General features: G+C 38.7%; 1 protein-coding gene across 1 annotated transcript in view; it reads right to left on the reverse strand.

Moving 5' to 3' along the window:
• Positions 1-6453: 6453 nt before the first annotated feature.
• The window catches only part of grin2aa (glutamate receptor, ionotropic, N-methyl D-aspartate 2A, a), a 128497-nt gene continuing 107503 nt past the window's right edge, over positions 6454-27447 (reverse strand). Inside the window, 9 exon segments of the mRNA XM_058771626.1 lie at positions 6454-10001; positions 10936-11174; positions 13894-13944; positions 13947-14080; positions 16132-16292; positions 19607-19836; positions 20529-20654; positions 21067-21220; positions 21537-21708. Coding sequence (XP_058627609.1) covers positions 8208-10001; positions 10936-11174; positions 13894-13944; positions 13947-14080; positions 16132-16292; positions 19607-19836; positions 20529-20654; positions 21067-21220; positions 21537-21708 — 3061 coding nt within the window. The 3' untranslated portion in view covers positions 6454-8207.

Consider the following 27447-nt stretch of genomic DNA (forward strand, 5'->3'; position numbering starts at 1 on the left):
GTGCAGTACCTCAGGCCAGCAAGACCCAGTCATCTGAATATATACATATTGAATAAAAATCACTTCTCAAATAGGTAGGATTGCTGACTGATGACTTCCTTAGTGCGCACTCTACTACACTACACACACTATAGTATGCAGTTTCTACACATAAGAAATATAAAGGAGAGAAATAATTTCATTAATTAAATTCATTAGGTGCAACATAATTATGACAGCGTGGGGAGTTGCCTTAAGATCGCTTTGGTTGAAACAAGATGCCAATGTACCTTTTCTAAAAAATAAATAAATAAATAAAAACAGCAAAGTTTTTTACATTTTTACAATGATGAATAAAGAATGCAATTCAGGTATGTTTTTATTTTATTTTTTTTTTTTTTATTATTTAAAAAAAATTAAATTGTTATATTCAGTTATATGTTCTATTGTAATTGTAAAATACTCATCATATTTTGCACACTAGCTAGTTTTGTAAATGAAACACTTTGTAAAACGAAATGATTAATTTCATACATTTCGACAAATCTAGCATCAACTACAGATTCTGCATTTATTGCATGTGCCATGTTTTCGATTTCACACCGACAAGCTGCAATCCCTGAAACTCAGGGCTCAAAGAAAATCCAGAATTTCCCACACATAATTGTGACGTTGCCGTAGCGTTCATGTGCATTCAGTTCATAAATAAAAAATTTTTTGACATGACTATTAGCGTAAGGTCAGTTGAAGCAATCACAAGGCGTTCATTTTTAACCGTACAATACATTTGTCGTGAAAATCTCTGACTTGTCTTTTGGATCCATGTGCACTGGGTATCATTTGTTCTGCTGAATAGAGAAGGATCACAACAGAAGAAAGGAAGGGAGCGGGACAGTGTTTAGCCTAGAATGCGGTATTTTGTCAGCCCATGTCAACTACAAAGAGTAAACGCTCTGGACGTGGGTTTTGTTGGCTAGTTTGTAAAGTAATTAATTACAGGTTCAGTCCTGCCAGTCCACATCACGCTTGTGATGATTAATTGCAGCCCTTTACAAGATACAGCCGAGAGATCAGGAGCCCACATTAGCCAGTGTTTGAAAATGAGCAAAGCTGAGCAAACTTATTCATTTCCCTTCAGTGAGCAACAAAGGCGTATCTGCAGCTGAAGTCATTCCGCATGCAAGTAACTCATAGCACACAGATGCCGGCCCCTAGATTTGCTGTCATTGCGTATTTCCTTTTAGAGCCCGAGGCATCTTCTTTTGTGTTCTTTTATCATTTCTCTTTCTTCTGGAAAAAAAACAAACTATGAGATTACTCATAAGATTAAAATAAGAAACTATTCAGTGGCTGAGTAATTGTTTTAGACAGGTAACATTGTGTTTGGTCGCATGTTAGCATCCTTACTATGTGCGGATGATTATAAATTCTTTAGTTCCAGCTAAAACAATTCACTTACTCTGAGCAGGTTTTCTCCTAAAGATTACATCTTCAATTGTTTTCTTTCTCCCAGTGAAAGTGAGTCATTGTGAGTCTTCGACAGTAAAGTTATTGTGCTTTGTTTCAGAGTGTGTTCAACCATGAACAGCAGAAGCCTAAAGATCCATTAAATAGCAAAGACATAAATGATATTGCCTTCTTTTCTCTAAAGCACAAAGTCTATTTAGATATTGAAGGAGTATTTGTTCCAGTCATACTGGATATGATCAATATTACATTACCTCAGAACAAAGGCAGAGCTGCGCAGGTGCAAGTTGTAGAACAGTACAACCTTTGATGCAAGATGGAAATTGATGCAAAATGGCCTGAAATTACTTCTGACATACTTACTGAAACTATTTTATCAACATTGTTGTTGCCTTTAATCGGGTCAGAATCATTCACTTTAATCATCAGCAGTTGGTAAAAATTCAAAGTCACTTTTAAAGATTTTTTTTTTTTTAAACATTCACTTTTTGTGTGTGTGATTCAGTGTCCTGATCAGTAAAAAGTAATAATAGATATGAGAAGCACCTTTGCACTTTTTTTTTAGTTTGGTTGACAAAATTATATGGATAATAACATATAATTATAAATAATAATATAATAATTAATAACAATATAAAAAGATATCAATATCATGAACACTATATTTAATATATTAAATACATATGTTATATTTATACATGTTATATATAATTTTTTATAACATTAAATAATAATATCAAAAATACAAAGAATAAATACTATATAGATTCCCCCGTGTATATGTAAGGGACAATACAACCAGCCAGTTGTTATCGCAGAATAAAGCCTGACAGGCTTATCAGCTCGCGTCGACTGAAGGGCTTTATTTTGCGATAATAACTGGCTGGATGTACATGATCCCGCTTATTACATGGTTGCCTCCCACAAAAGTAAATAATTAGACATGAAACATTGATAAGCGACGGCGGAGTGATACATTAAGCATATAATTACTAATGGTCAAGACAACTTGTAGTACCTTTATACATATATACATATATATATATATATATATATATATATATATATATATATATATATATATGTGTGTGTGTGTGTGTGTGTGTGTGTGTGTGTATATGGAGGGAACATGGAGGGAATCTATACAGTATTTAATCATTATATTATATTTATTCAGATGACTGTGGAAAAGTACATAAAAACAATGCCAGCAAGAATGCAAGCTGTTATCAAGGCCAAAGTTCTTTCGTTGTTTCAGTTTGTTTTTTGCTTAATAAACGACAATAACATTTTTAGTTTTAAACAAGTTTTTTGACAGATTCCTAAAGTATTTAGATTTTCTCTTAATTATGACAGGTGGTCTAATAAAATGATTAAAGGGATAGATCACCCAAAAATGAAAACTCTGTCATTAATTATTTGGTACACCACAGCACAAGGGATGAGGAGGAGAAGAATTGTTGCATGAACTCATTATTTTTGTTTTCTTTGCACACAAAAAGTATTCTCGCAGCTTCATAAAATTACGGTTGAACCCCTGATCTCACATGGACTGTTTTACCGATGTCCTTGCTACGTTTCTGGGTCGGGGAACATTGCAGTTGTGTTGCTGTCTATGGAGGACCTGAAAGCTCTCAGATCTCATCAAAAATATCTTCATTTGTGTTCTGAAGATGAACAAAGGTCTTAGGGGTTTGGAACGATATGAAGGTGAGTAATTAATGACAGAATTTTCATTTTTGGGTGATATCCAGACAGAGCATCTCCATTGCACACAAACAATGCCTCATTTCTGCTGATAGCAAAGCTGCTTTTTTGTCTCTGGGACACGGCCCCTGTTTCACACACGTTCAGGCTGAAAACTCGAGGCCTGAGCACCATTAGAGCATGTACCAATCATCACTTGAAATTACCAGAGCTGTCAGTCAGCTCCCAAACCCCTGCTTCATGAACTTTCGAGGTGTCTGCAACATTCACCTGGAGCACGGGCTTCGGAAACATACCGCAACAGATACAGTGATCATATAAAGTGGCAGAAAGAGCCTTTATTAGAAAAATGAAACTTTGACTTATATACATGTTTTTACATCTTGTAACCCAGCACACGTCCTGCGACCACATCATATTGACATTTCACAAGTCACATATCAGACCTGTTCCTTTAATATGATCTACATACACATAAAAAAGCAGAGAACGGAGAAAAAAAAAAAAAATCCTGAACACAATACTTTATGTTACAAATGAAATGTACTTTAGAGAGAACAGGAGATATGTTCAAACCGCCCCACTGAATTAGTACTTTCTCATGCAATTTGCCAATAGCAGAAATGATTTCATTTATGCAAGTTTGTGTCAGCTTTATGTAAGCGATTACTTTCAACTTACATTAAAAAGTTCTTAAGACATTTCAGTACGCACACAAGTGATAATGCTTCATTATAAAAGAACATTTAGGCAGCAGGTCACATGGTTTCAGTGATAAATAGGTTATAGTCACATGACAATCCCCACCCGCCCTAGTATAAAACACTGTTCTAAAATAATTTCTACTTTTAACCACAGAAAATATGAATGCAAAGCTCACAAGAGTGATTAGTTAAACAGGAAACACAAGTGATTCTTTTCAACCAAATGTTCCTTTCCATTGTGAGTCCACTACGATCAAAATCGTCATTTTTACAGGGAAGGCAGCATTCTTTTATCCTTTATTAAGTGCAAGTATTCCAGAAGCTCTGTGCTCAAACTCAAAGTTACTTTTTGCTTCCTTTAGGGTCGGTGCTCACTAAATCATGGTCTGTCTTGTATTTTGATTCCCTATTAAAACAATCGAGCATTTAAAATATCCGTCACTGGAAATGCATTACAGAAATCAAGAGCGCCGTTTGGTTTTAAAACTCAAAGTGATTGAATAATCCTCATATTTTAGTCATGCGATGATAAAAATGGCATTGCTAAAAAGAGCTGCATGACTGACAGTTTCCGTGTTGTTTTCAAGCTGCCGTTTTTGCCCCTGCAAACGTCTTCCTGAGGGTTATAAAGCAGCCTGAGAACGAAAGGGAGCGAGCTGCAGTCGACACAGTCATGCATGAGGACTCTCGCTCCTGTCTTTAGCCACCTGCCCCTTCTCACCGTGCCTTGTGCGGCTCTGGCAGATGTAATTTGAGCTGAGGTGATTTCTCCTTGAAACTACCTCGATGGGAACACAGCCAATGATGCAGTGACAGTACAACAGCTTGCCTGGCAGCCGAAAGGGCCTGTTGTTCTTACTACGCTGCACTTGGCAAATATCAGTTTGGGAAAGAATGGATTTCAAATGGTGGATGCAGAATTGACTTGGAAGGAGATCCGTTGTCATGTTAAGTAAAGGCTCACATCCCTGCTTCCATGCTTCGCTTTTGATATTCTGCCCTGCGCGGTCATAAAACTCACCTCAAAGGGAAAGAAAATTGATTCTGTATGTATCTGTTAGTCTAATGGGTTTCTATAAAAGACAAACTCGTGGTGATGGAGGCATCTCTGTTATCTGAAAAGACTTTTAAAGTGTAAATATCCAGCATACGGACTGAGCGCCATTAGCCGCTCATCCAAAAACTCCCTCTCTTCACGATCCACAGATAAACGTACACAAACACACATCTCTGCGGAAAGAAGTGGAGCGAAACAAACGTGACGGACGAAACGGATTAACCCTTAACTGGTGTAATTGAGAAAGTACTAATTTTTTTTCTTAAAAATCCTTGCTTACTGACTTTTAGAAACTGAACTACGGTACTTTGCCTAGTCTAGCTCGTCTTATGGAAATAATCGGCATCTGAGCTACGTTAAATTCACATTTGTGTACTATTCTATGAGAGGTAAATAAAACCAAAAATATAATATAATATATTTTTAATAAACTATGGATGGCTTTTGCCTAGCCAAAAACTGCTACATAAAATAATCCCACACAGTTCCCAAACTGTATCCCGTTGCAATCAATACCTGACCTGCACTGTTCCACCCGACTGCCTCTGATAACCTTCCACAAATACAGAACGATGAAGTAAAAAGTACATTTTGGTTTTCAAGATGTTTCTGTGTAAAAATCCCAGAAGTTTGGCGGCCTAAACGACACGCTATAGTGGCCACAGAGCTTTGGTTCATGAGCAGGATGGATTCGTACCCTGCAGTCTCACGACGGTCCATGTCTGTGAACCAAAGAGGCCAGTTTTCCTCACATCGATCTGTAGGCATGCTTGATCCAAGCTCACCTTCAAGTGGATTGACAGTGTTTACTTAGAAAAAATCTGCCGCAATAGCTGTAGTCCCAACGCCCAACCCCAACCCCCAACCCGGCCCTGAAATGTTCAAGCTTAAAAAACTGCAGGGCTACAATCCCTGATAACAAACTGCATGGAGACTTTGAAATCTCGTAAGGTGACATTTCGATGCAGACCTTGTGAGTGATGTCATTTTCTCGTACGTACGCTACAGAAAACGAGTGCTACTGTACAGACCTGTGAAACCCACACAAAAAATATTGTTTACTCTGTATCTTCGTAACTTTCATGAATTATTTGAGTATGAATTTACAAGCAATTTACAAGTGTCATATATTCAAAATAGTTGCTAAGTCTTTGAGGAATTAAAAAAAGCTATATTCTTACAGCAAACCATAGATAATAGAGAAGACCTCATATCTTTGGAGGGATAGCAGACCCGAAAAAATGACTTTTTTCTCTCTCTCTCTTTATAGGTTAAGTCTGGCTATAGGTGACAGGTAAGATACAGAAAGCTCAGCTGGTGATGTTTTCACCTGCCAATCGAGGAAGAGCAAGGATATTCACCTCGCCTCACAAAGGATACGAAATCAATGCAGATGTGGCTCTGAGATTAATACTAGAGGCTAATACCTTGCTTATTTCCCCAAAAGAGCAGCTCTGCACTATGAATGATCATTTCTTTCCATATATATATATATATATATATATATACATATATATGCTATATTTGCACCCTGTTACAAATAATTTGTGATCATAACATCATAACAAAAACATAGAAAGAGTTACAATTGAGTTGCATGCCATTATTATAATTCATGTTCATGTAATCAAAATACATTTTCCTTAAAGACTGGGGTTATTACAAGGGTGAAAAAATAACTGAAAAACAAGTTGCAAAGAGTAAAAACTATGTATGGCATATATGATTACAAGACCTTGATATTTTACATGTGCATACGCACATCAGCTTCTTAAAGCAGCACTTCATATGATGAATATGTTCATGATTATGACAGTGATGACATATTCAAGACAAGTGTACAGTGAATTATGTCACATTATTGGGGAAGTTCAAAGAAACCAAGTCTGATATGAGAGCGGAAGCTGCAAGAGCAGTCGTACAACATGTCGATACACATCCTGTTTCCAACAAACGTTGGAGTCGTAAACATAAAGCTCATTTCAAAGATGGCTGAAAGATCCTCTCTCTAAACGCAACTGCAATGGAAGTCCTCGGACAACCATAGCGGAGTGGAGGAAAACATGCCCAAATGCAATGTGAATGTGCCTTTAGGTGGTGTAGAGAAAACATTACACAAAATGACACAGAACCATCCTGAGGTATTTGATCTAATACACAATTTGGCTATGTGTTCTGATTCACATTGCATGGAGTTCATTGAGTGTGTCTGTACAGTATAAAGTTTAGTAATAGGTCTGCAGAACAAAGGTCTTGCGTGGTAGTCCTCAATGCGAATAGCGTGTTGATCATGTTACGGACTGCGACAGAAAACCAATGCTCTAGTTCAGACTTCAAGCTTCACACGCGGCCCTCGTTACACTTACTGAGTGGATCACAACAGCGAAGCGAGGCTCCGCCAAACTACAGTAAACAACAGTCTTCGAGAGGTGATGCTCTGATTCGGTTTCACAGTGTACAGTGACGGGATGGAAGTATCGAACGAAATAAATGTGAGACAAACTTCCATCGCAAAAACTTCCCCACAATCTGGAAATGGAGGATCAACGCAATATTCCCAGTCAAACAACCTACATACAGGTCAAGTTTTCATTGCACAGATGACCACCTCAGCTGTCGAACGAAATCACCTTAATATAAATATATCTTCAACCGAAATAAGACAAGAAATAAACACACATGCAAAATAAATCTATTCCTGACAGTTATATAGAAGTTCTGTTTATAAAGCAGAGGTGGGTGGTTAACTAATGATTATTGTGCTACCAAATAAGATAGAGAAGAGTCTAAATTCTAAATAGGGATTAGAATGCCAAAAATCCCAAGTCTATAGTAATAAAAGCAAAAATGCAATTGCTGAGTGCCATGGATGAAATACCCTTGCTTGCCTTAAGATCAGGAACTATTCCAGCCACAGTCCATCAGATACATATACGCTCTTGTCACATGCAACGTGGGGCCAAATACCTGAAACCCCACCCTATCTGCTTTGGCCCACCGCAGCTTCAGGTCGGACTTGAAGCGGCACATCTGTCCTAGCACTCAGCGTTTCGAGTACACACTAGCGCTAGGCCAAGTGTTGGGGATAATGAACAACTTCCATGCCAGATCACATTTTATTGGCTTACACTTGACTAACTCTCTTTCTGCAGATACCTGCCCAGAAGGCATTTTAAAATGCTGAAAACCTCTGGGAAGTGCTCGTATAAGAGGAGCGATATCTCGGGTACTTTGTAGATGTAGGTGACTGTGGCATTCTAAGTGAGTAAATAGTTCAACTACACAAAAAAGCATTAAACATCTGACTCGAGACTAGGTATTTTCTTATACACTCGTCTATTGCTAAACTGCGAAGAGTTGAGAACCCGGGGAGCTGAGTATGCACTAGTCTTGTTGGCTACATAAGGCATTACATGCTCTGAAATGTACATGTCATTGGGTATTTGACCATCCCTGGAACAGTATGAAGTGGTGGACTTCACGGAGGACCTCAGATTGTTCTCGTTTCTAGCTTTGATGGGAGCCAACTGTTTGTAAATATCCGAGGAGCTCCTGCCGTGGACCAGGCGAGTGTCATCCCGTATAGATTGCATGAAGGGGTTGTCCGAGGGGTGATCGGGGTAAAGTGACTTACTACGCTTGCTTTCCTCCAGGTTTCGGTTAAAGAGCATGGACCTGCTGCCGAATAGTTTGTCAGCCTTGATGTTAAACATATTTGCATAAGGGCTGTCCTCCAGGAAGCGGTCCTTTTCCTTTAGGCTGACGCTCCGCGCCGGACGGTTCAGGTCAACTTCTTTGGGCTTCTCAAGCATGATATTGTCAAAGGAGTGCTGACGGCTGAGCCTCAGTCTGTTCCTCCTCTGCACGTGTGGCCCATCCGTCTGAGGCCAGTAGTGGCTAAACATGTCATCGTGGTGCATGCTAGGGTTGATCATGGCCTCATGCAGCATCTGGTCCTCACTGATGTCATACAGGTTGCCCATGTGGAGGCACGCCTCGCACCGGTTATACGGCGAGCGTAGGCCGGCATACGGCCCCGTGCTGTAGTTGGTCACCTTCGAAAGACAGCTCCGGCAATGAGTCTGTTTCAACCGGTCGTTGCTTTCGTGAGGACTGAGGTTCTTCTCTTTCACGTTGTAGTGTTTGTTGTAGACGTTGTCCGGCAGAAGGTCCGAGTCGCCTTGATGGAGGGGACTGCTGTTGAGATGGATGATGGGCTGGTCGCATTTCCTGTAATTGTCGTTGTGGTCTGAGTAAATTTCGCCAAAATCCAAATCGTCAGTTGTCAGGCCTCTGCCTTCCCTGTAGTGTTGTGGCTCTGAGTGCAGACTCAGCTCCCGGTCAGAGTCTATGGTGTAGATTTTCTCCCGGCCCGTTCCGCCCTGCTTATTTTTTAAGTAGGACAGCTCTACTTCGCTGCAATCCCTAGGGTATTTTGACGTCATCGATCTTTTTTTTAAGTTATCCTTGGGCTTCAGGTGCTTGTTATTGTCTGGATCCTTGTAGGAGGTGGCCCTGCTTGAGCAGTCGGAGATATCCGAGTGTGCCGTGTCCTCTGGCAGGTACCTCTGACTCTTCATGGACAAACGGGGGTCTAGGGTATCAGGCCCCTGAGTTTGACGCAAAGTATCCACAGATTTCTTCCACAGAGCTCGGGGTTTTGCATTGGTCTGGGCTGTGTCCGCGCTCACCGCCACCTCTACGGTATTAGGGTTTGATTCATTGAGGGTGAGGGGATGCTGACCTTGGAAGATGTAGTTGTTCAGATGGTCCTTGTGGCGGTTGGCCAGATACGCCTGCAAGTCGCTGGAGTCTCCGTAGATGTCCTTTTGGGCATAGCTACGGTTGTCAGTGTAGATGAAGTTCCCTTTCTCTGCCATCATGTCCATGATCATGGGGCTCGCCGAATGCATGAATTCACCGCCACGCTTAGGAGAGTTGATCCTGGAGCCGCTGAGGTTGGTCATATTAGTCATCTGCTTGGCGGACTTGATAAGCTTGAGCATGTTGGACTGTGGACTGAAGTCCAGGTCAGATGACTTTTTCTTCATGTCGATGTGAACGCCATGAATGCAGCTCCATATACCCTATGGAAAAAAAGAGTGAATCAAGCTCAATATTCATACATTAACCATGATGTCTGTGACTTGCAAATGTACCCATCAGTGTGATCAAAGAGCACTTATGAAGTTTTTAATTAGGGCATAGATAAAGCCTGTGACACAGATGCAGTCAAATGTAAAAACGAATTGCCAAGGGGGTTATTTTGAAAGGCACACTTCCTTTAAAAATGATCCTCTCCTCTTACTATCTCTGTGAATCTCTTTTTACAAGTAAACACTTACACAAGTTATGCTTGAGTTCTCCAACACCAGCATTTTATTACCTTAAAGATGCTAATCAGAGGCGCCAGATTCTCACACTGACAGCACGTACACAAACCCATCGGGGATCAAAACTAAACAAAGGCATACTGAGCTTTTGGCTGTGCTAGAGATCATGCTGTCAAAACAGACTGCTGCGCTGTCATTTTAAGCTCCCTGGCCATGGAACGAGTGGTCGAAAATCAAATTTCTGACAAACTTTTTCTTTCAAACACTGCCCATGTCAGAGTAAAAACTGAGCTCAAATGCTAACTGGATTACCACTGACACTCTCAGAAGTCAGGTTGAGTGATATTGGCTGTCCCTACTGTCAAGACTGAGGAGGTCTTTTATGGCATGAAATTAAAATCAATAACTTTGAGGGCGATCCAATCCAGTAAACACCAAAACTAGGGGTCTTCAACAGTGGGTTCTCAACCTCTAGGTGGTCTACTGCAGTGTTATGGGGGGTCAGCCAATTATTGCTTGATCTAAAAAATTATTTGTCCCTCATTTCTTTATGCCTTTCGTTCTACTGTATATGCATATGATTACAGACCCGGTTTAGAATGCACTAAATACATTTTATACATGTAACAGGGAGTCCTCCCCTCATTTTATGTCCAGGTACGGATGATTGTATGAATGGAAGCCTTACCCTGCTGATGCCGAAGAGCAGGCCAGGTTTGCCCGTGCAGACGCCAGTGAAGCAGTATCTGAGTCTCCAGTAGAACAGGTGCTCCCAGATAAAGGTAATGAGGCTGAGACCCATGGCGGTCGCCAGCATGTAGAACACTCCAGCCATGTTGTCCACATCCAGCTGGCTGCTCATTACCTCGTTCTTCTCATTGTGGCAGATCCCAGTCAGCCACTGAGCCTCCAACTCCTCCATCTCACCTGAGGAGAGACGCATACGCCCAGGCCCACGTCATCAATCAGCTCTGTCTTCCATTTCATGTACACATCAGTGGGCCGCACTACTACCGTCCACAGACATATCCTCCTGTTCCAGATCTCCCCACGCGCTAACATGTCAAAGTGAGGATCAGTAAAATTATACACTCAAGCTTTAGCCATATGTTAGCACCATCTGAGCCTTTTTTCTCTCTTTCTCTACAAGGTGCAGCTGCCAGGAGGATAATTCTGTCATTTTTCATGCTCGGCATACAGCACTACTGTGAAGCACAGCATATAGTATGGAGAGAGAGAAATACTGCAGACATCTATGAAGGAAGATCCCTGAACTAAAAGTAGGCAAAATAATTTAACAGATGGACATTGCTGCATGAACACAACACATTCTAGTTCTGGCTTTAATACACTGCATAAAATCTCTTTAGGGTAGACATTTACATTTACATTTATTTATTAAACAGACGCTTTTAAAGTGACTTACAAATAAGGAACAGACTTATTTTCAACATGGAGACAGTGGCACACATAACTATGAATATGAGTCATTGACACATAATGTGCCCATGTTTCCTTAGAGGTAAAAAATATATGGATGTCCCGTTTTTCACATTTTTCATGACAATATTATTTTCATATATAATGAAAATATAGTTATTTAATTAATTATTATGGTTACACTTTATTTTAAGGTGTCCTTGTTACAGTGTAATTATACATTTAAGTACTGAGTAATATTAATTAACTACATGTACTTACTATACGGTTAGAGTTAGGACTAGGGTTTGGCTTAGGGTTACTTGCATGTAATTATGCATCATTTATTGTTACTATAATAATATGTACATGTAACGTGTGTAGCATTTGGACCAATCAGACACACAATTTTGCATTTGATTTAACAAATCAATTAGTTATTAGATTAACAAATGGTCACAGACCCCTCACCCAATACACATACCCGGAGCCAGTAGGACTGTCAAGGACTTCAGGCCCCTCTGGTCCCATGGCAACCCATCAGATAACACTAGTTTTATTGCTCAAAGGAATGCAAATGGCCGAGCAACACTCACTTCATATCCCCTTTAGGAAAAAGACATAATGCCATAAAATGGACTCTTCTCTAATTAATTCATAGAAAAACCTTTCTTTGAATGAGCACACATATCATTAGATCATTGTGTATATTATTACTGTTCTTGTATATGTTTTTGTGTATTGTATATTGTTCTATGCATGCTTTTGATAGATCACTAGTTAATATCACTCTAATTAACATGTCTGGTCTCTATCAATTCGTCTTCAGATGATCTAAGTGAGAGTGAATATTACATGTTGATACTTATGCAACATATTAATGTCCTAAGAATCTTTAATAGTTTGTATAAAAACTTCCAATCCAACCCCTTTGTAAATTAACATGCTCTCAGACAAAGAGTCATAAACCCCCCCAGTATTTCCAAACTCCCACTTGGAAATTAAAGGGCTCACGCACAGTTCCGCCCGCGGTTTCTTCTGCAAAAACTCTACTGCCAAATCTCCGGACTGCTGCCCGTGTGGAGAGCCTGAGTCAGTACCGGCGTGCCCGGTGGGCTCCAACATATCTCAGTTTTGCGGTTCTGTTAGATCCTAGAGGGATTTGAGCTAGAACTCTTCTGAAACTTAAGTTTTGCGCCAGGCCTTGCGGCCTTGACTTTCCATTCAACCAAAGCTCCGCGGACCTCAGAACCAGAATAACAGCTTGTGGAATTCATCACTCTTCAACCCGGAAGAACGTGATCGCGAGTCCAAAACCTTGAAACCATCAAGACTTTTAATTCGAGACTGCATTCCAGACACACGCCAACAGCCGTGGAAGTGCAAGTATGGTACATCTAACTAAACTAAACAGAGATTTAGTATAAATTATAGACCCCGTTATAAATGGCACTGATGGTTTAACTCAGGTGGTTAGCTGACTCTTTCCATAACTGCATTCTGTTTTCTCTAATGGCTTCATTCATCCACTTTAGCTCCCCTTTTGTATATACGTGTGAGTGTATGTATGTTTGTTTGTTTAGATTAGTTATGTGTGTTAGCGTTTAGTTAATAAAAATTGTGTGCACAAATTACATGAGTTTCTGGTTCTGCCTTGCAAATTAATGTCCCTTTACGATTTTGACCCTCGCTACATGCTCTAATGCATTAATACTTAAGAAAGTATTTTCTGTAGCCACGAAAATATCCTTTCTTAGAGTTGATATGAACTTACACTGAATGGTCGCTGGACGACCAGATCAGTTGATGGCAATTTAATTCTGCTACAGTTATCACTGTCAGCCGATATAAATAATTGTAATTAATCATAATTAATTGTAATTATTTATATACAATTCCCTTTTAAGCTAATTTGCTACATGTGTAACAAGGGCACCATAAAATAAAGTGTTACCAGTATTATAAATATTATTTTTGTGACCATTCATAGAGCATGTTCAGACCTACACCATTCATAACCTGGAATGGTGTGCTTCACTACCTGCATAGGTATATAAACATACATATTTAATAAGGATTTATGTCCTTATAGTACTATGTTGGGAACTCCATGGAAAGGTCACTAGTGCTTGTACAACTGTGATCTCAGTGGGATTATACGTCTCTCAATTTGTTCTTTCTAACATGCACAGCATTTTGGACTGCTGCCAGGCATGCAAGAACTTACCATCTCCAATAATAGCCAAAATGGCCAGATCCACCGGGCGCTTCCAGGCCGACCCTTCTGAAGAGCGATGCCATAGCCAGTGGTAGCGAAGATGTAGCCACTGCCAATGGTCACTAGTTTACAGCCCTCATCCCTACCGGCCATGTAGTTCAGCACAGCTGCGTCATATATGAAGGCATCAAGTTTACTGGTGAAAAGAAAGAACACAGACACTATTCAGATGGCAAATAGAGAGGGGTAAATGTTATGAGTCATTCTCATGCCTTAACACCACTGCCATGTCACCAAAAGCCTCAAATGAATCATAACACATTTTAACTTTACAGCAATGATGCAGACGCAGAGTCACGAGCTTAAGGTGAGAGACAGCACTGGGTGCAATCACACCAGAAGCAACAGAGAGAAAAACAGAGCAATAAAAGCTATTTGATTGACTTCAACCTAATGTTTAATGCAAGGGGTTGTCAAAATGGTGTCTGCAAAAGGGAGCAGAAAATTTATTTTAATTCATTTCAATAGTAAGAAATAAAAAGGGCACATACTTTACAGAATTGCCATTTTTGTCTTTAATTTGCTCATTGGTGCTTGTGAGGCACAATTTTCACAATATAAATATATAAACTATATAAATAAATAATAATTTTAGTCCAGATGGTTTTTATTTTATTTTAGTGTTTTATTTTAATTCATTTTATTTAATAAAAACAAATTTTAATAGTTTTGATTTCAGTTGCCAGTAACAAAACTGGAAAAAGACTGATATGTAATATTATAAGCTCAACTGCACCTCTCAAAGCACAAAAAAAACTTAAAAGAGCATTTATTTTCTTTTGTTTCTTTTCTTTTTTTCTTTTTCATGCTAAACTGTAGATACTGTAAAACCTCAGTTTGTGCTTCTTCATTAGACAGCCATCATATGACCAGCTCATGGCAGAAATCTCCTACGATCTCTGAAATTTGTCTCAAACAGCAAAAACGTGACAAAAATCGCACTATGTGCGCACAACTTTAGACCCCACCTACAAACTGGCATTTGGAGCCACGGTGGGCTGCTTGTCAAACTCGATCTCTCTGTTGGAAAAGCCTTTGTCTAAGACTCATTAGTCTGGTTGTCTGACATTTCAAGAATGTCAAATGTAACTCAGGGATCACGCTGACATCCAGTAGATTTGCTCAATGATTCTTTTGTAACGGTGGATCTGCAGTATGTGTAGAGACATGCCAAGCTGTGAGAAATGATGCCGAGCACTTCCAAAAGAAATCATCTACGCTTTATTAATATACTGTAAGGTAATTTAATATTGTGCCTGTGCTGTACCCATCTGCTAATATACAAAGACACAGTCTTGCTGCAGTTCAGAGAGATAATGAATGCTGTTTAATATCACTCATGCTGATCTACTGTGCTTCTTTCACTGTACCTCATAATACTCAGTATTATGGCAGTATTGCTTGTATTTCAGTTATATGAAGCTGAATTGTCTTAGTAACCACATAAATTGTCAAAAAATGAACTAGGGCTATTTTTTCATCATTGATTTGATCATTTTTATCAAACAGAAACTGCAAAACTTCCTTGTGTTGTTAGAACTGAGGTTTTATTATTCATGACACAATCATTGTGATAGGGACACAGTGACCCACAATCCTCCTTTAGTTCAGCTGTGATGATGGTGGAGGGGTTTATAATAAATGTTGAGTTTATAATATATTTCAGTCTGTTCCCAGAGTCGTTATTATTAACTAGTTAACTATTAATTTAAAAACATTCAAATGTACACTTAAAAAGTGTTGAAGAACTACAATTACCAACACTGAAGAACACTGAAATCTTAATAGTAATATGAAAAACTACAATTATTAATTATTAAAATGTAATAGGAAATTTTTTAATATAATACTAAAATAACACAAAGCTCACCTCACACAAAGCTATCATATGATTTTTAATGACATTTTGTAGCTTGATTACGGTCTGGATACTCTTTTGTTTTTGCGCTTGAGAAAGAAAGCCATACATAAATATGGAGCAACATCAAAATGAGTAAATAATAACAAAATCGTGATTTTTTAGTGAACTGCCCCTTTTTATAATAACTATGCCACTTTAAATAAGCACGGCCAGCATTTAGTGTGAGACAATTATATGCCAGCAAAAACAATGACTCATTCACTATTTCACCCATTCTGCTCAGACTGACAGGATAAACACAGTGAGGGAGGGTGTGCTATACATACCCAGTCTTCAAGCTGACCAGCGCGTCGTTCACCCCGGACTGATGGTACTTCACCATGTACTGGTGCATGTCGGGGTAATTCTTACGGATGTTCCTCTCTGTGCTGCCGTTAGGAACCGTTCCAAAGCGGAAAGGAGGGGAGTAGGAGTAGGGACTCTGAAACTGCAAAGTAAAAAAAAACAAAATAAATGATCAATAAAAGCACAGCAGGAAATAAAACGCTTCCATGGCAATAAATACAAACAATAAAAACTTGAACACTGAGTTTTATCACTCACACTCTTAAAATTACTGCTTCTAATAAGAACCAAAAGTGTTTTACAACCCAGATCTTTTGATTTTACGAGGAACTTTTCATTTCCTAGTACTTTGGAGAAGTTACGTACAGAGACCATATTGTACAGTAACAATAAGAAATTTTAAATCTCTAAAAAAGCAAAAGACAACTTAAAGGGTCCTCTAGTTTTGCACATTTAATATTGTAAACATCATTGTACACTAAATGGAGTAATGTTTGAGAGGAGTTTCTTAATCTAATCGTCAATCATAATGCAAGTATTTATGAACAGCTGCTTTCTTTTGAAAATGCAAGTTGTTTATTAGCTTCTTGGATTCCACAAAGAACCTTTAACATCCATGGAACCTTTACATTGCACAAAAAGGTTCTTTATAGCGTGAAAAGGTTCTTTAGATTAAATGATTTTTACACTAAGAAAAAAAAAATGGTTCTTTTAAGAACTGTTCACTGAAAGGTTCTTTGGGAAACCCAGAATGCTTCTATGGCATTCCTATGGGAAAAAAAACCTTTTCACGAGTTCGCACTAACATATAATATGATTGAGCAATTAGTAAGCATATTTGGCGTGCTGTACAGAGGGAGGGCTCCGAGCTCGGAATAGAGCCCGAACCCAGAGAACCCCCCAACCATCCCAAGAATGGGATGAAATTAGATTAAGAGTGAGGAGTTGGGGTGGAGGCAGGATGCTGGAAAACTGTCGTGGAACAGAGGTAAGTTGGCTCTATATATACATATATATATACATATTGTGCTTGTTAAGGTGATTAGCTGACGAGCTCCACCTGGGCCAGACTGATTGATTATCTGATCGTGGTCCTCGAACCTTGTTAATAAAACATCATTTAGAATCATTTTTAAAAGAGTGTACCAATTCTCTTGGCATAATTTTGATTAAATTTATCACTAACTTCATTAATAAGTAGTCCAGGTGGGTATTTAGGGCTGGAGTTGGATCTAAGTTAATATGCGCTTGATAAGGGCCTAACATCACAGAACTAAGCCCAGCAGCTTTGCTTAAGAATCTCTTTTCATCTTTTCTTTAGACTCCATTCTGCATCACTCATATGACCAATGTGCCGTAGAAAAGAAGCACTTTGCCAGTAGACTGGACATGTGTTTGAATGTGTTTGTTTGTTGACTATTTGACCAGGGTTGTGGCTCTGCTATGAGTGCAGGCCTGAGGCTTCATCTTAAGCTATTTCCTCTTGCTCTTCATATCTTCTTTTTCCTCGAGCCCATATAACACATGAATTCAACTCTCCTCTTGACTTCTATTTTAGAGAGCCTGTTTTATTATACCATTTATTCTCTATTACATGCCAAACAGTGCCCTTTTTGTCTGGAACAAGTAGCTGAGGAGCTCTTCTCGAGCCAGTCTACACCTGCTGCTCTCTTCTTGCCTCTGCACTCTTTCAAAGTGCTTGACTCATTATGGTTATTTATTTTTACCGGGCAGCCATATTTCAAGTATTTCAAATAACAGTCCCTGAATAGGCAAAAAAATAAAATAAAATAAAAATTTATGTTTTGGGGAATCAGGAAAAATACACATTCATACATCTACTCTTATTTGGACTTGCACAATTCTCTGTATTATGTGGATGAAATTGTGCATCGCAACACTCTACACCATTCAAAAATGCTGAGCTTACAGTAAAACACCAACAAAAAGTCCCATGACAAGCTGATCAAGACAAATGATTCTACTTTCATAGAGCTCACCGCTACATAAGAGAGTTCACAATCTATGTGAAACAGCTTTGGGCTTTGTTTTTATTTGTGATTGAAGAGATTCTTTTCAAACAGGATATTTTACACTTGCCAGGATGGGTTACTAGTTCAGATTTTCACTTGTTTTGCCATATTTTTGACTAGCTCCACCACCAAAAAAAAAAAATACCTGAAAATATATACTATTCTGTTCTATTCTATTCTATTCTATACTATAGGCTAGCAGTAGTCTTTATTCTTCTGTTTTTCTCTTCACAGACCAGTTCTGCAATGCAACGCATAGTCCTTTTTAAACCTTCCAAGCATCCAAATAATTTTAAAGAAGGCTCAAGCTCATTGCCATCCAACACTCACAGCAGCAGGCTGGCGTGGTGCAGAATTCTCATGAAAGATTCTTGTGCATTCTCTCTCTGAAATAAATACTGATCAGTTGTGAAGTCTTTGTTTTCATGTAAAGGAGGAGCACTTGTTAGTCTTGGATACGATCCTCATGAACAAAACATCCAGCGCCCGACAAAACTTCAAGCTTGCAAAGTAAACACTGTAGACTGTAGTAAATACCCAGCAGAGACTGCAACATCTTACCAAAGGTCAAAGTACTTTGTTGCGCTATTACAGGATCGAAACCACTGTGCTGCCATCAGTGGCGAAGCTTTCATTAGATCTTTGGGAGACACACACACATACGTTGCCACATAATCTATCAATAAATATCCTATTTATAGTTTACCTATAAATATATAGGTAAACTGCATTAAGAATGTGAATATTACTAAATGTTTATTTTAATGTTTCTAATGTTTCTTATGCTCACCAAAGCTGCATTTATTTGATTAAAAAATACAGAAGTAGTAATACTGTGAAATATTTTTTACATTTGACGCAAAGATAATTATAATTACTATAATTAATAATTACTGTTTTTGCATTATTGTTTAGGGTTGGGGTAGGTGTAGATGTTAATAAAACACAATCTAATAGGTAGAAAATGTAATTTATTGTTAGTTTCTGGCCGTAGCTGTCGGACAAAATGGCGGATTCGGCATTATGATTGGTCAGATTGCCTGTCAATCAAGCTCTTTGCGAACGGTCAATTTAAAATAACCATTTTCTACTTTAATATATTTTAAAATGTAATTTATTCCTGTGATGGCAAAGCTGAATTTTCAGCATCATTACTCCAGTCTTCAGTGTCACATGATCCTTCAGAAATCATTCTAATATGCTGATTTGCTGCTCAAGAAACATTTCCTATTTTTATTCTAAATGTTGAAACAGTTTTTGTGTAAATCGTAATAAATCTTGATGAATAGACATATATTTCGATAAAACTTCACATATTTCAAATATAAAAGTCTTTAATTTAGTTTTAATTTCTTAAAAATAAATAAATAAATAAACTTACAGAGCCCAAAAACATTTGAACACTGTATAAATATTGTTTTACCTTTTTGTCGCTTAGACCTGTCACTTGGTCCACAAATTCCTCCTGGATCATGAAAGCAGCCAAGTTGGCAGTGTAACTGGCCAGGAAGATGACAGCGAAGAAGGCCCAGATGGACACTATGAATTTACTGGTGGTGCCTTTGGGGTTTTGCACAGGCACAGAGTTGTTAAATACCAGGCCCCACAACAGCCAGACTGCTTTGCCCATGGTGAAGGATGGTCCGTGGGGGTCTGCGGAAGATGCGTTTTCATTTACATCCTTCATTCATGCCAAAGCCTTTCTCAGTTCTTTAATTTCAGAAATAACATAATCTCCCCTCTTCACGGTCATTAGAGCACTTGCACAGAATAAAGCCAAAGTACAGCGCCCTGCTGCTCAGCTGTTAATCTTCATATTCTTGAGCAGTTCATCGGCCTTTTGTTTTCATATAAGCGAAACTGCATGCAAGAGTACACCATGGAACACTACGATAAATACACAGAAGTAAGGGACTTTGTAAGGTGGGTGTAGAAATAGACAGCTGATTTATCTTTAGATTGCTTTGACGTGCCTCCCTTTTGAAAATCTAAGCTTTAAATGAGTCGTCTAACAAAAGAAGAAATGCTTTTTAGTGCCACGTAACAAAGGCACTCCAAATGAGGCTACATGAATTAAATCTGATCCACTTGAATCAAATGAAAATGAATTGAACTTTATTGAACTAACTCGGAGCCCGAATCCACTCAGCACTTGAAATTAAGTATAAATTAAGCCTTTATGCTTTGCAAAAGAACAAGGGGTTTGTGGTGCAGATGTGAGACGCTCTATCAGAGCAGGGCAAGGATTTACGAGTGTGTCTCAAACTGAAAGACCGACTGCATTGCAGGGGAAACGGAGGAGGAACCGTGGAGGGAGGGAGTAGCTGAGAGTACTAGTTACCTACCTTTGCCCTGAGCGAGATTCCTGTTGAAGCCCAGGGGGCTGATGTACTCAAACATGAAGACAGCCATTGCAGTCACCAGCAGCAGCATCACAAACATCATCACCCACACAGACGCACTGAAGGGCTCTGCGGCGAAGGAGGAGCGAGAGACAGGTAGATCGGGGAAAAAAGTCACAGTCAGCGCCTATCATCCAGGCATTCTGCTTGATATGTGACTATAGACAAGCTGAAGAGATTAAAGAGCTTTACTGTGGGAAGCAAATGTGAAACTGGCAAGTGTCCATTGGGGAAGTTTCTCAGACCTTGTAATTATTGGCCTTATGCTAATTAAATAATGGCTTGCTGATCTAGTGCCATCAAGCATAAAGGAGCACTCAGGGTGCTATGAATCTAAAAGTGGCCCACTTCAGCAGATTTGTGGGCGACTCTATCGGCCTGTCGAATCTGGGGTTTGATTGGTGGGAAGACTTCAATATTTTGACAGGTGGAATTAAGACGATCGTCAAGAAAACGGCTGCTGTGCCCTGCAGATAGTTACCTAAAAATGCTGAAGGGGAGACGGTTCCGTTGCTACGGGATACCATCACACTAATCCCCGTTTCCACGAAGGGGACGGAGAAATCGATGACCTCTGAGCGCTCCTCATTGATTGTCAGGGAGCCCACGGCCATGACTGCTTTTTTGTACACCACCTGTGGAAGGAGACAAGACGACACAGTGGTTTAGTCAAAAAGCTTCGAAGTTTATATAAAGAACACCTGGGATATTTCGATTCATTTTTCCTCTGGATCCAAATTGAACAAATATCTAGCTCTTTTCCCCAATTTCACATTTGATTGCTATCAGGCTTTGACTGTTACAAAATTACTTCCAGTGGAGAGCGTGAGAGAGAGAGAGAGAGGGACAACAACATTTTATTCAATCTAACCTTTGTTTAGCTCTGTAAATGGAAAAGCAGCGTTCGATAACAAATCTCATCGGCAGATTTGACTATTGAAATCTTCTCACCTCTCCCACCATGCCGTTCCACACATTGTTGATCTTCTTGCCGTGCTTCCCGTTGGTCACTAGATAAAGGTCGTAGGTGAACTTCACGTTTCGAGCGATTTTCTTCAGGATGTCGATGCAGAAGCCTTTGCAGCACTTTTTAATGTACGTTCCTCCTCCCTCGGTGGTGTTGCTGATGGATAGAGCACATTAATCACAGTTCAACTTCAGGCAGAATATCTGAATCATGATGTCAGGATCATTTCACGCTTAGCTAGCTGACTGATGCATTTTCTGGATTGTTCCATGCATAGGGAGAGATATGGCATGTCTTCAAATGTTTTAGTAAGAATTTCAGTAAGGATGCATTAAATTTGTGAAAGTAAAGACTTACATCGTTACTAAAAAATTCTATTTCAACTAAATGCTGTTCTATATTAATCAAATCCTGAAAAAAAATATCACTGTTTCCACAAAAATATCAAGCATAAAACTGTTTTTAAAATTTACAATAATGCTACTTGAAATCAGAATTCTATTCGAATATTAGAATGATTTCTGAAGGATCGTGTGACACTAAAGACTGGAGTAATGATGCTGAAACTTCAGCATTGTGATCACTGGAATAAATTATATTTTAAAGTATATTCAAATAGAAAAAAAAGTTACTTTAAATTGCAATCAAATTTCTCAATATTACTATTTTTACTGTTTTTTAATCAAATAAATGCAGCCTTGGCACCGACCTCAACATTTGAATGGTAATGTAGATGGATGAACGAAATGTTAATTACCACAAACTAAAATTTACAAAGTGGCCTTTTGTTTTTAAACAATGTGCTCTCTCTGGACCATAATGTATGAATTTGACAAAATTTTTATTTATATTTATTGTCTCAATTTAAATGTTTGGGAAATGAATCTGAGCACCTGTTTTTTTTAATTTCATGACTACATATATCGCACATTATGTCAGAGTGTTACTTCATGTTTATAAATCACAAAAGTGGTTTAAAAAGCACATACTGACATTATACATACTGTATTATATATTATACTTTTACATTTTAATCTCACACAAAAACTTGAAATTACAAACAAATGATTGTTGTTATCTTTGTAACCCTCCTTTAGTGCAGTTACTATATACTGCATGTGTGAACCTCACATGAGTTTCCACTGCATGTAATCTCTGTGTGAACAGAGCAGGATTAAGCACTCAGAAGAGGAGTCACAATTGTATTTAGCTGCAGTGTGTCTAAAGCATATTTTGGACAGCAGCCTGCTTGCGGGGACCATTCGCTAGCTGGGATTACAGTACAGTAGGTATAGTGTGCTGAAGCATGAACGATAAAGCCTTTCGCTGCCGGCAGTGGAGAAATTTCTTAATTACAATGAATAGTAGGGCTTTCCCTTGAGAGCCTCTCAGGGAGCCATCAAGGGAGTGCCAAACCTCTGGTGAAAATTGCAGTCGGCTGGAGATTTCTGATGCCTCGTAAAGACCACCGCCAATCTGTGCCGATTTAATTGCAGAGGGGTTCCTGTTTTCCCGAGCGAGGAGGAAGACAATTCTATTTACAGGGCAATCAAGATGATTATTTCATTTGGACTGGGGAAGAGGGTCCTGTTTTTAGACACAGTCAGGAGGGGTCAACTGGAGTAGGCAATGTAAAAATGCAATGAAGATGCTGCATTTAAAAATGATTTATCAATTTATTCTTTACATGTTACTTTTAAACAAGAATTAGATAAACCGTTTTAAATGTCTTTTTTTGCTATTTGTTTATTTATTCAGATTTGTGCAGTTTTTTCATTCGCAGACATCCTTACACTGAGTCAGAAATGCGCAAAACTTTTGGGTTTGTCCAAGACAGTTTACAGAACACTTATTGCAGGGACAGTCCCGCTGGAGTAGCCTGGGGTTAAGTGCTTTGCTCAAGGGCAAAACGGCAGTGGTTAATGGAATGTCCCTTGTTGGGTTTAAACCTACAACCTTTTGGTTAACAGCTCAGATCCTTAACTACAGGTCTGCACAACATGAACTCTGGGGGAGGCATGTTCTGGGCAAAATTATGAGCGACTGGGGTGAATATAGAACACTCTTCAATTAGCTGACAGTTGTATAAAATAGCTAAATTTGTGGAGAAAAGTGTACTTTTGTAAAGAAAAAAATGACAGGGTTGCAGACAGGACAGAGCTGCATTAGTAATCATGCCACCATCTGTGAGTGGAGCATCTCCACTGCAGAGTCCGGACAGACAACACTTAAACTAGCAAAGCCACCTGGGAGTCTCATTTAACTTTTAGATTGAAGCTAATTAAGACTCGGCTCTCTGTGTTCTTTAAACAGATCAACACTAAGAAAAAAACACTTATGAGTATACTTTGTCTCCACAGATTGCTCCCATGCGTGCCAATTCCTTCTTCTCGCTGCAAACAATTTTTGCTATCACATGTATTTGGTGTAGTCCCTATGTAGCCCCCAATGTAGACTGCATGCAATGACTATAAATATTTGTTTCAGAGACCTCAAAATAATGCAAATGCCTCCATTATGTCTGCCCAGAGGAAGTGAAAGTCATTACTGGAGATGCCAGAGGTTGAACAAAAAACAAAACAAAACAAAACAAAACAAAAAACAATCTATGAAAAATTACTTTGCTTATCAAAATTTTTATTAAAATATTTTATTAAAATAAAAAAAGTATTGCAGCTCAAAAATGTGCATTGCGTAAGCCTTCATTACTAGAGAAGCAAAAGTTCGAAATATTTAATAAAATATTCTGTTTATCAAAATTATCATTAAAATAAACATTACTACACCTCTAAGAAGTGAATTTTCACTTACTATCATTTGCCTGATTGTCCTAGCTGCTCTGTAACCAGTACCTGAATAAAATAAATGAGTCTACAATGCAGATAGTGCAGTCTACAAAAGACTCAAAAGCTGAGCTATGAAATCTGTGTTCCCTGTTATCGTGTTAGAAAAAAAAAAAAAGCTTATTGTAAATCCAGCCTTGCACTGATCGCATAAAAGCAGAGGAGTGTTTTTGGCAGCAAGAAGTGGCTGCATGCCTTCTGACTGGAGAAATGAACAAACTTTCCTGTCTACACAATGAGAGAGACACACATTCGACTGCCTAGGCAAAATCCAGTTTAAAATCAATCTCTTCCCCTCTGCGCTGGCTATGACGCACACGATGAATTCCCCCGGCTCCTGCAGAGGCTCTATTCAAACTCTCACAAGGCAGAATCCATATTATTACAGAGTCTTCCTCACATTTCGATACCCAGTGGCAATGAGAGGGGCTCCCTTATGTCACCAGACCACTTCCTCACTGCCTTTACGACACCAATTACATTCTTATGAAGACATACTGTCCACCATGTTTCTTTCTTCTAGTTATTTTAGAGAATTTTTTAATATGAGGCAAGCTAATGTGATCACTTGCCAAGACAGCCCAATGTGTGAAAATCTAGGAGTTAAATCTAAGAGGTAAAAGTTGCAGGTGATAGTCTGAGCTGATAGATATCTGAATTCTGACATTTGCTTTTAAATATCTCAGTGGCTCAGAGTGATCTTGAATTGTTTGCATCTGTTTGTGTGTGTGTGTGCGCGTTCTGGTCACTGAAGCATGTCTCCTCTGTGTCTGTGGCTTGTCAAGCTGGCACTGCATCAGTTTCTGCATCTACAGACCTCAGCGGCAGCTGAAGTAGAGGGTAAAACGACAGCTGAGGATACCAGATGAGCTGCCGTACCCACATCATCATACTGTATTTATCTCTGACAAAGATCAGTCAGAGTGTTAGACTGTCTGTCTGTCAGACTGGCCCAAAAGGGTGAATCTTCACATAAATATAGTTCACTTTTTTGCTCTTAAAGTATTAGATCACCCATCAAAATGAAAATTCTGTCATCTTGTACTTATCTTTATTTCATTTCAGACCTGCTGACTTTCTTCTTTCATTAAACAAAAAAGGAGAAATTTTGAAGATCTACTTATTTTGAGGTCACACTTTTCTATGCAATTACAATGAATGGGGAATGAGAGCTTTCAAGAGCCAAAAAGAATACAAAACTACCATAAAGTCATAAAAGCATCACAAAAAAACAGTCAATATGAGTCTTCTAAAGTCTACTGAGACTGGACATCGCTACTTCTCTTGTGAACTTCATTACTTCATTTGACTAAGATTACATGATATATCATGTATCTCACTTCATCACTTTTTAGCTTATTTGTCACTTTTTAGACACTTTTTTTTAAAAATTCACCTTTTGTGAGTTTGGGGTCAGTAAGATTTTTTAATGTTTCTGAAAGAGGCATCTTATGCTCACCAAGGCTGCATTTATTTGATAAAAAAACTTGGTAACACTTTATTTTAGGGTCTCTTAATTAGTTGCTTATTAGCATGCATATTACTAGAATATTAGCCATTTATTAGTAGTAATTAAGCACATATTAATGCCTTATTCTACATGACCTTATTCTACATCCCTAATCCTACCCAATAACTAAACTTAACAACTACCGCACTAACTATTAATAAGCAGCAAATAATGAATTTATTGAGGGAAAAGTTGTAGTTAATAGTGAACAAGTGTTCCTTATTTTAAAGTGTTTACAATTTTTTTAAAAGTGTTTAAAATTTATTTGATTAAAAATAAAAAATAAATTGATTATTTTTGTGGAAACGGTGACACATTTTATTTCAGAATTCTTTGATGAATAGAAAGTTCAAAAGAACAACATTTCTGTCATGACAACTCTCGGAGGGATTGGCATAGTAATGTACATGACAATGTTAATGTATTTGGTCTTGGCGGAATAGATCTGCTACGCTGCTGCTGCTGTGGCAGAACAAGTACTGAGACTTGCTACTGCCAATACATCCACAACATGCTGCTGTGAGCATGTAAGAAATACTGCTGCTGCACGTATAACATACATGAAATAACCCCCCATATAGCATACATGAATCAACTCGTAGCAGATCTATACAGGTGGAGCTGGGGAAGGTGGAGGGTTTCTGAAACACGCTGTGAACTGCTACAGCAAGCACTAGTCATTTGAATGTGAATACAGGAGAGAACCAATCAGCTGTGCCATGTGATAATGATGCCATTAGATCAGACTGAGTTAGACCTATCAGACTACGCCATCTACAGAACTCTGTATTTATATAAAATAGAATCTTTTGTAACAATTCAAAAGTTTTTATTGCCACTTTTCATCAATTTAGTGTATCCTTGCTGAATAAAATTAAAACGGCTTCCAAATATTTGAATTGTAGAATGAACTAACCTTCAGCAATGCTCTTCAGCAAAAAAAATACTGTATATATCAGTGACAGATGAGCTTTCAAATAAGTAAGAAATCTTCTATTGCTTTTACCATAAACATTTTCCATGCTCTATAAGCAAACTAAAGCTTTTAGGAATGTAAATTTGACGGTTGTTTATCAAACCACAAGGAGATAATAACAACTCTCTGATCATGTTTACACTATGTTGAATTAGGGCAGAAGTTCCCGTTGGTGTTTCTGATGCACTGAGGCAATGTCTAGTTCTGTTTATTGTGATTATGGCTGTGTAGTTAAGTTGACTGAGTAATTTTGCTGTTAAAACCAAGCAGATGAGGAACCAATAAAGTGAGGCTGAGGGAGAGACACAGAGAAAGAGAGGCAGGTCTATCTCAGGGAGGACTGGACTATATATCCTGCCAGTGTCTTTGCATGCCTCAGTAATTCCTGCCTCCTCCTCTTCCTCCAAACGGGCACAATGGATGCTTGAGTGGGAATTGTGCTGTTGGAGGAACACAACAGAGAGCTCTGGCCTGTTTGCAAGTGGACATGTGTGGCATCAATGTATTCTCTTGTGTGTTTGTGTGTGTGTGCTCAGTTCTTTGATGAGACTAATCTTCATGCATAC

The sequence above is a fragment of the Onychostoma macrolepis genome, chromosome 03 (assembly GCF_012432095.1).
Source record: "Onychostoma macrolepis isolate SWU-2019 chromosome 03, ASM1243209v1, whole genome shotgun sequence".
NCBI lineage: Eukaryota > Metazoa > Chordata > Actinopteri > Cypriniformes > Cyprinidae > Onychostoma > Onychostoma macrolepis.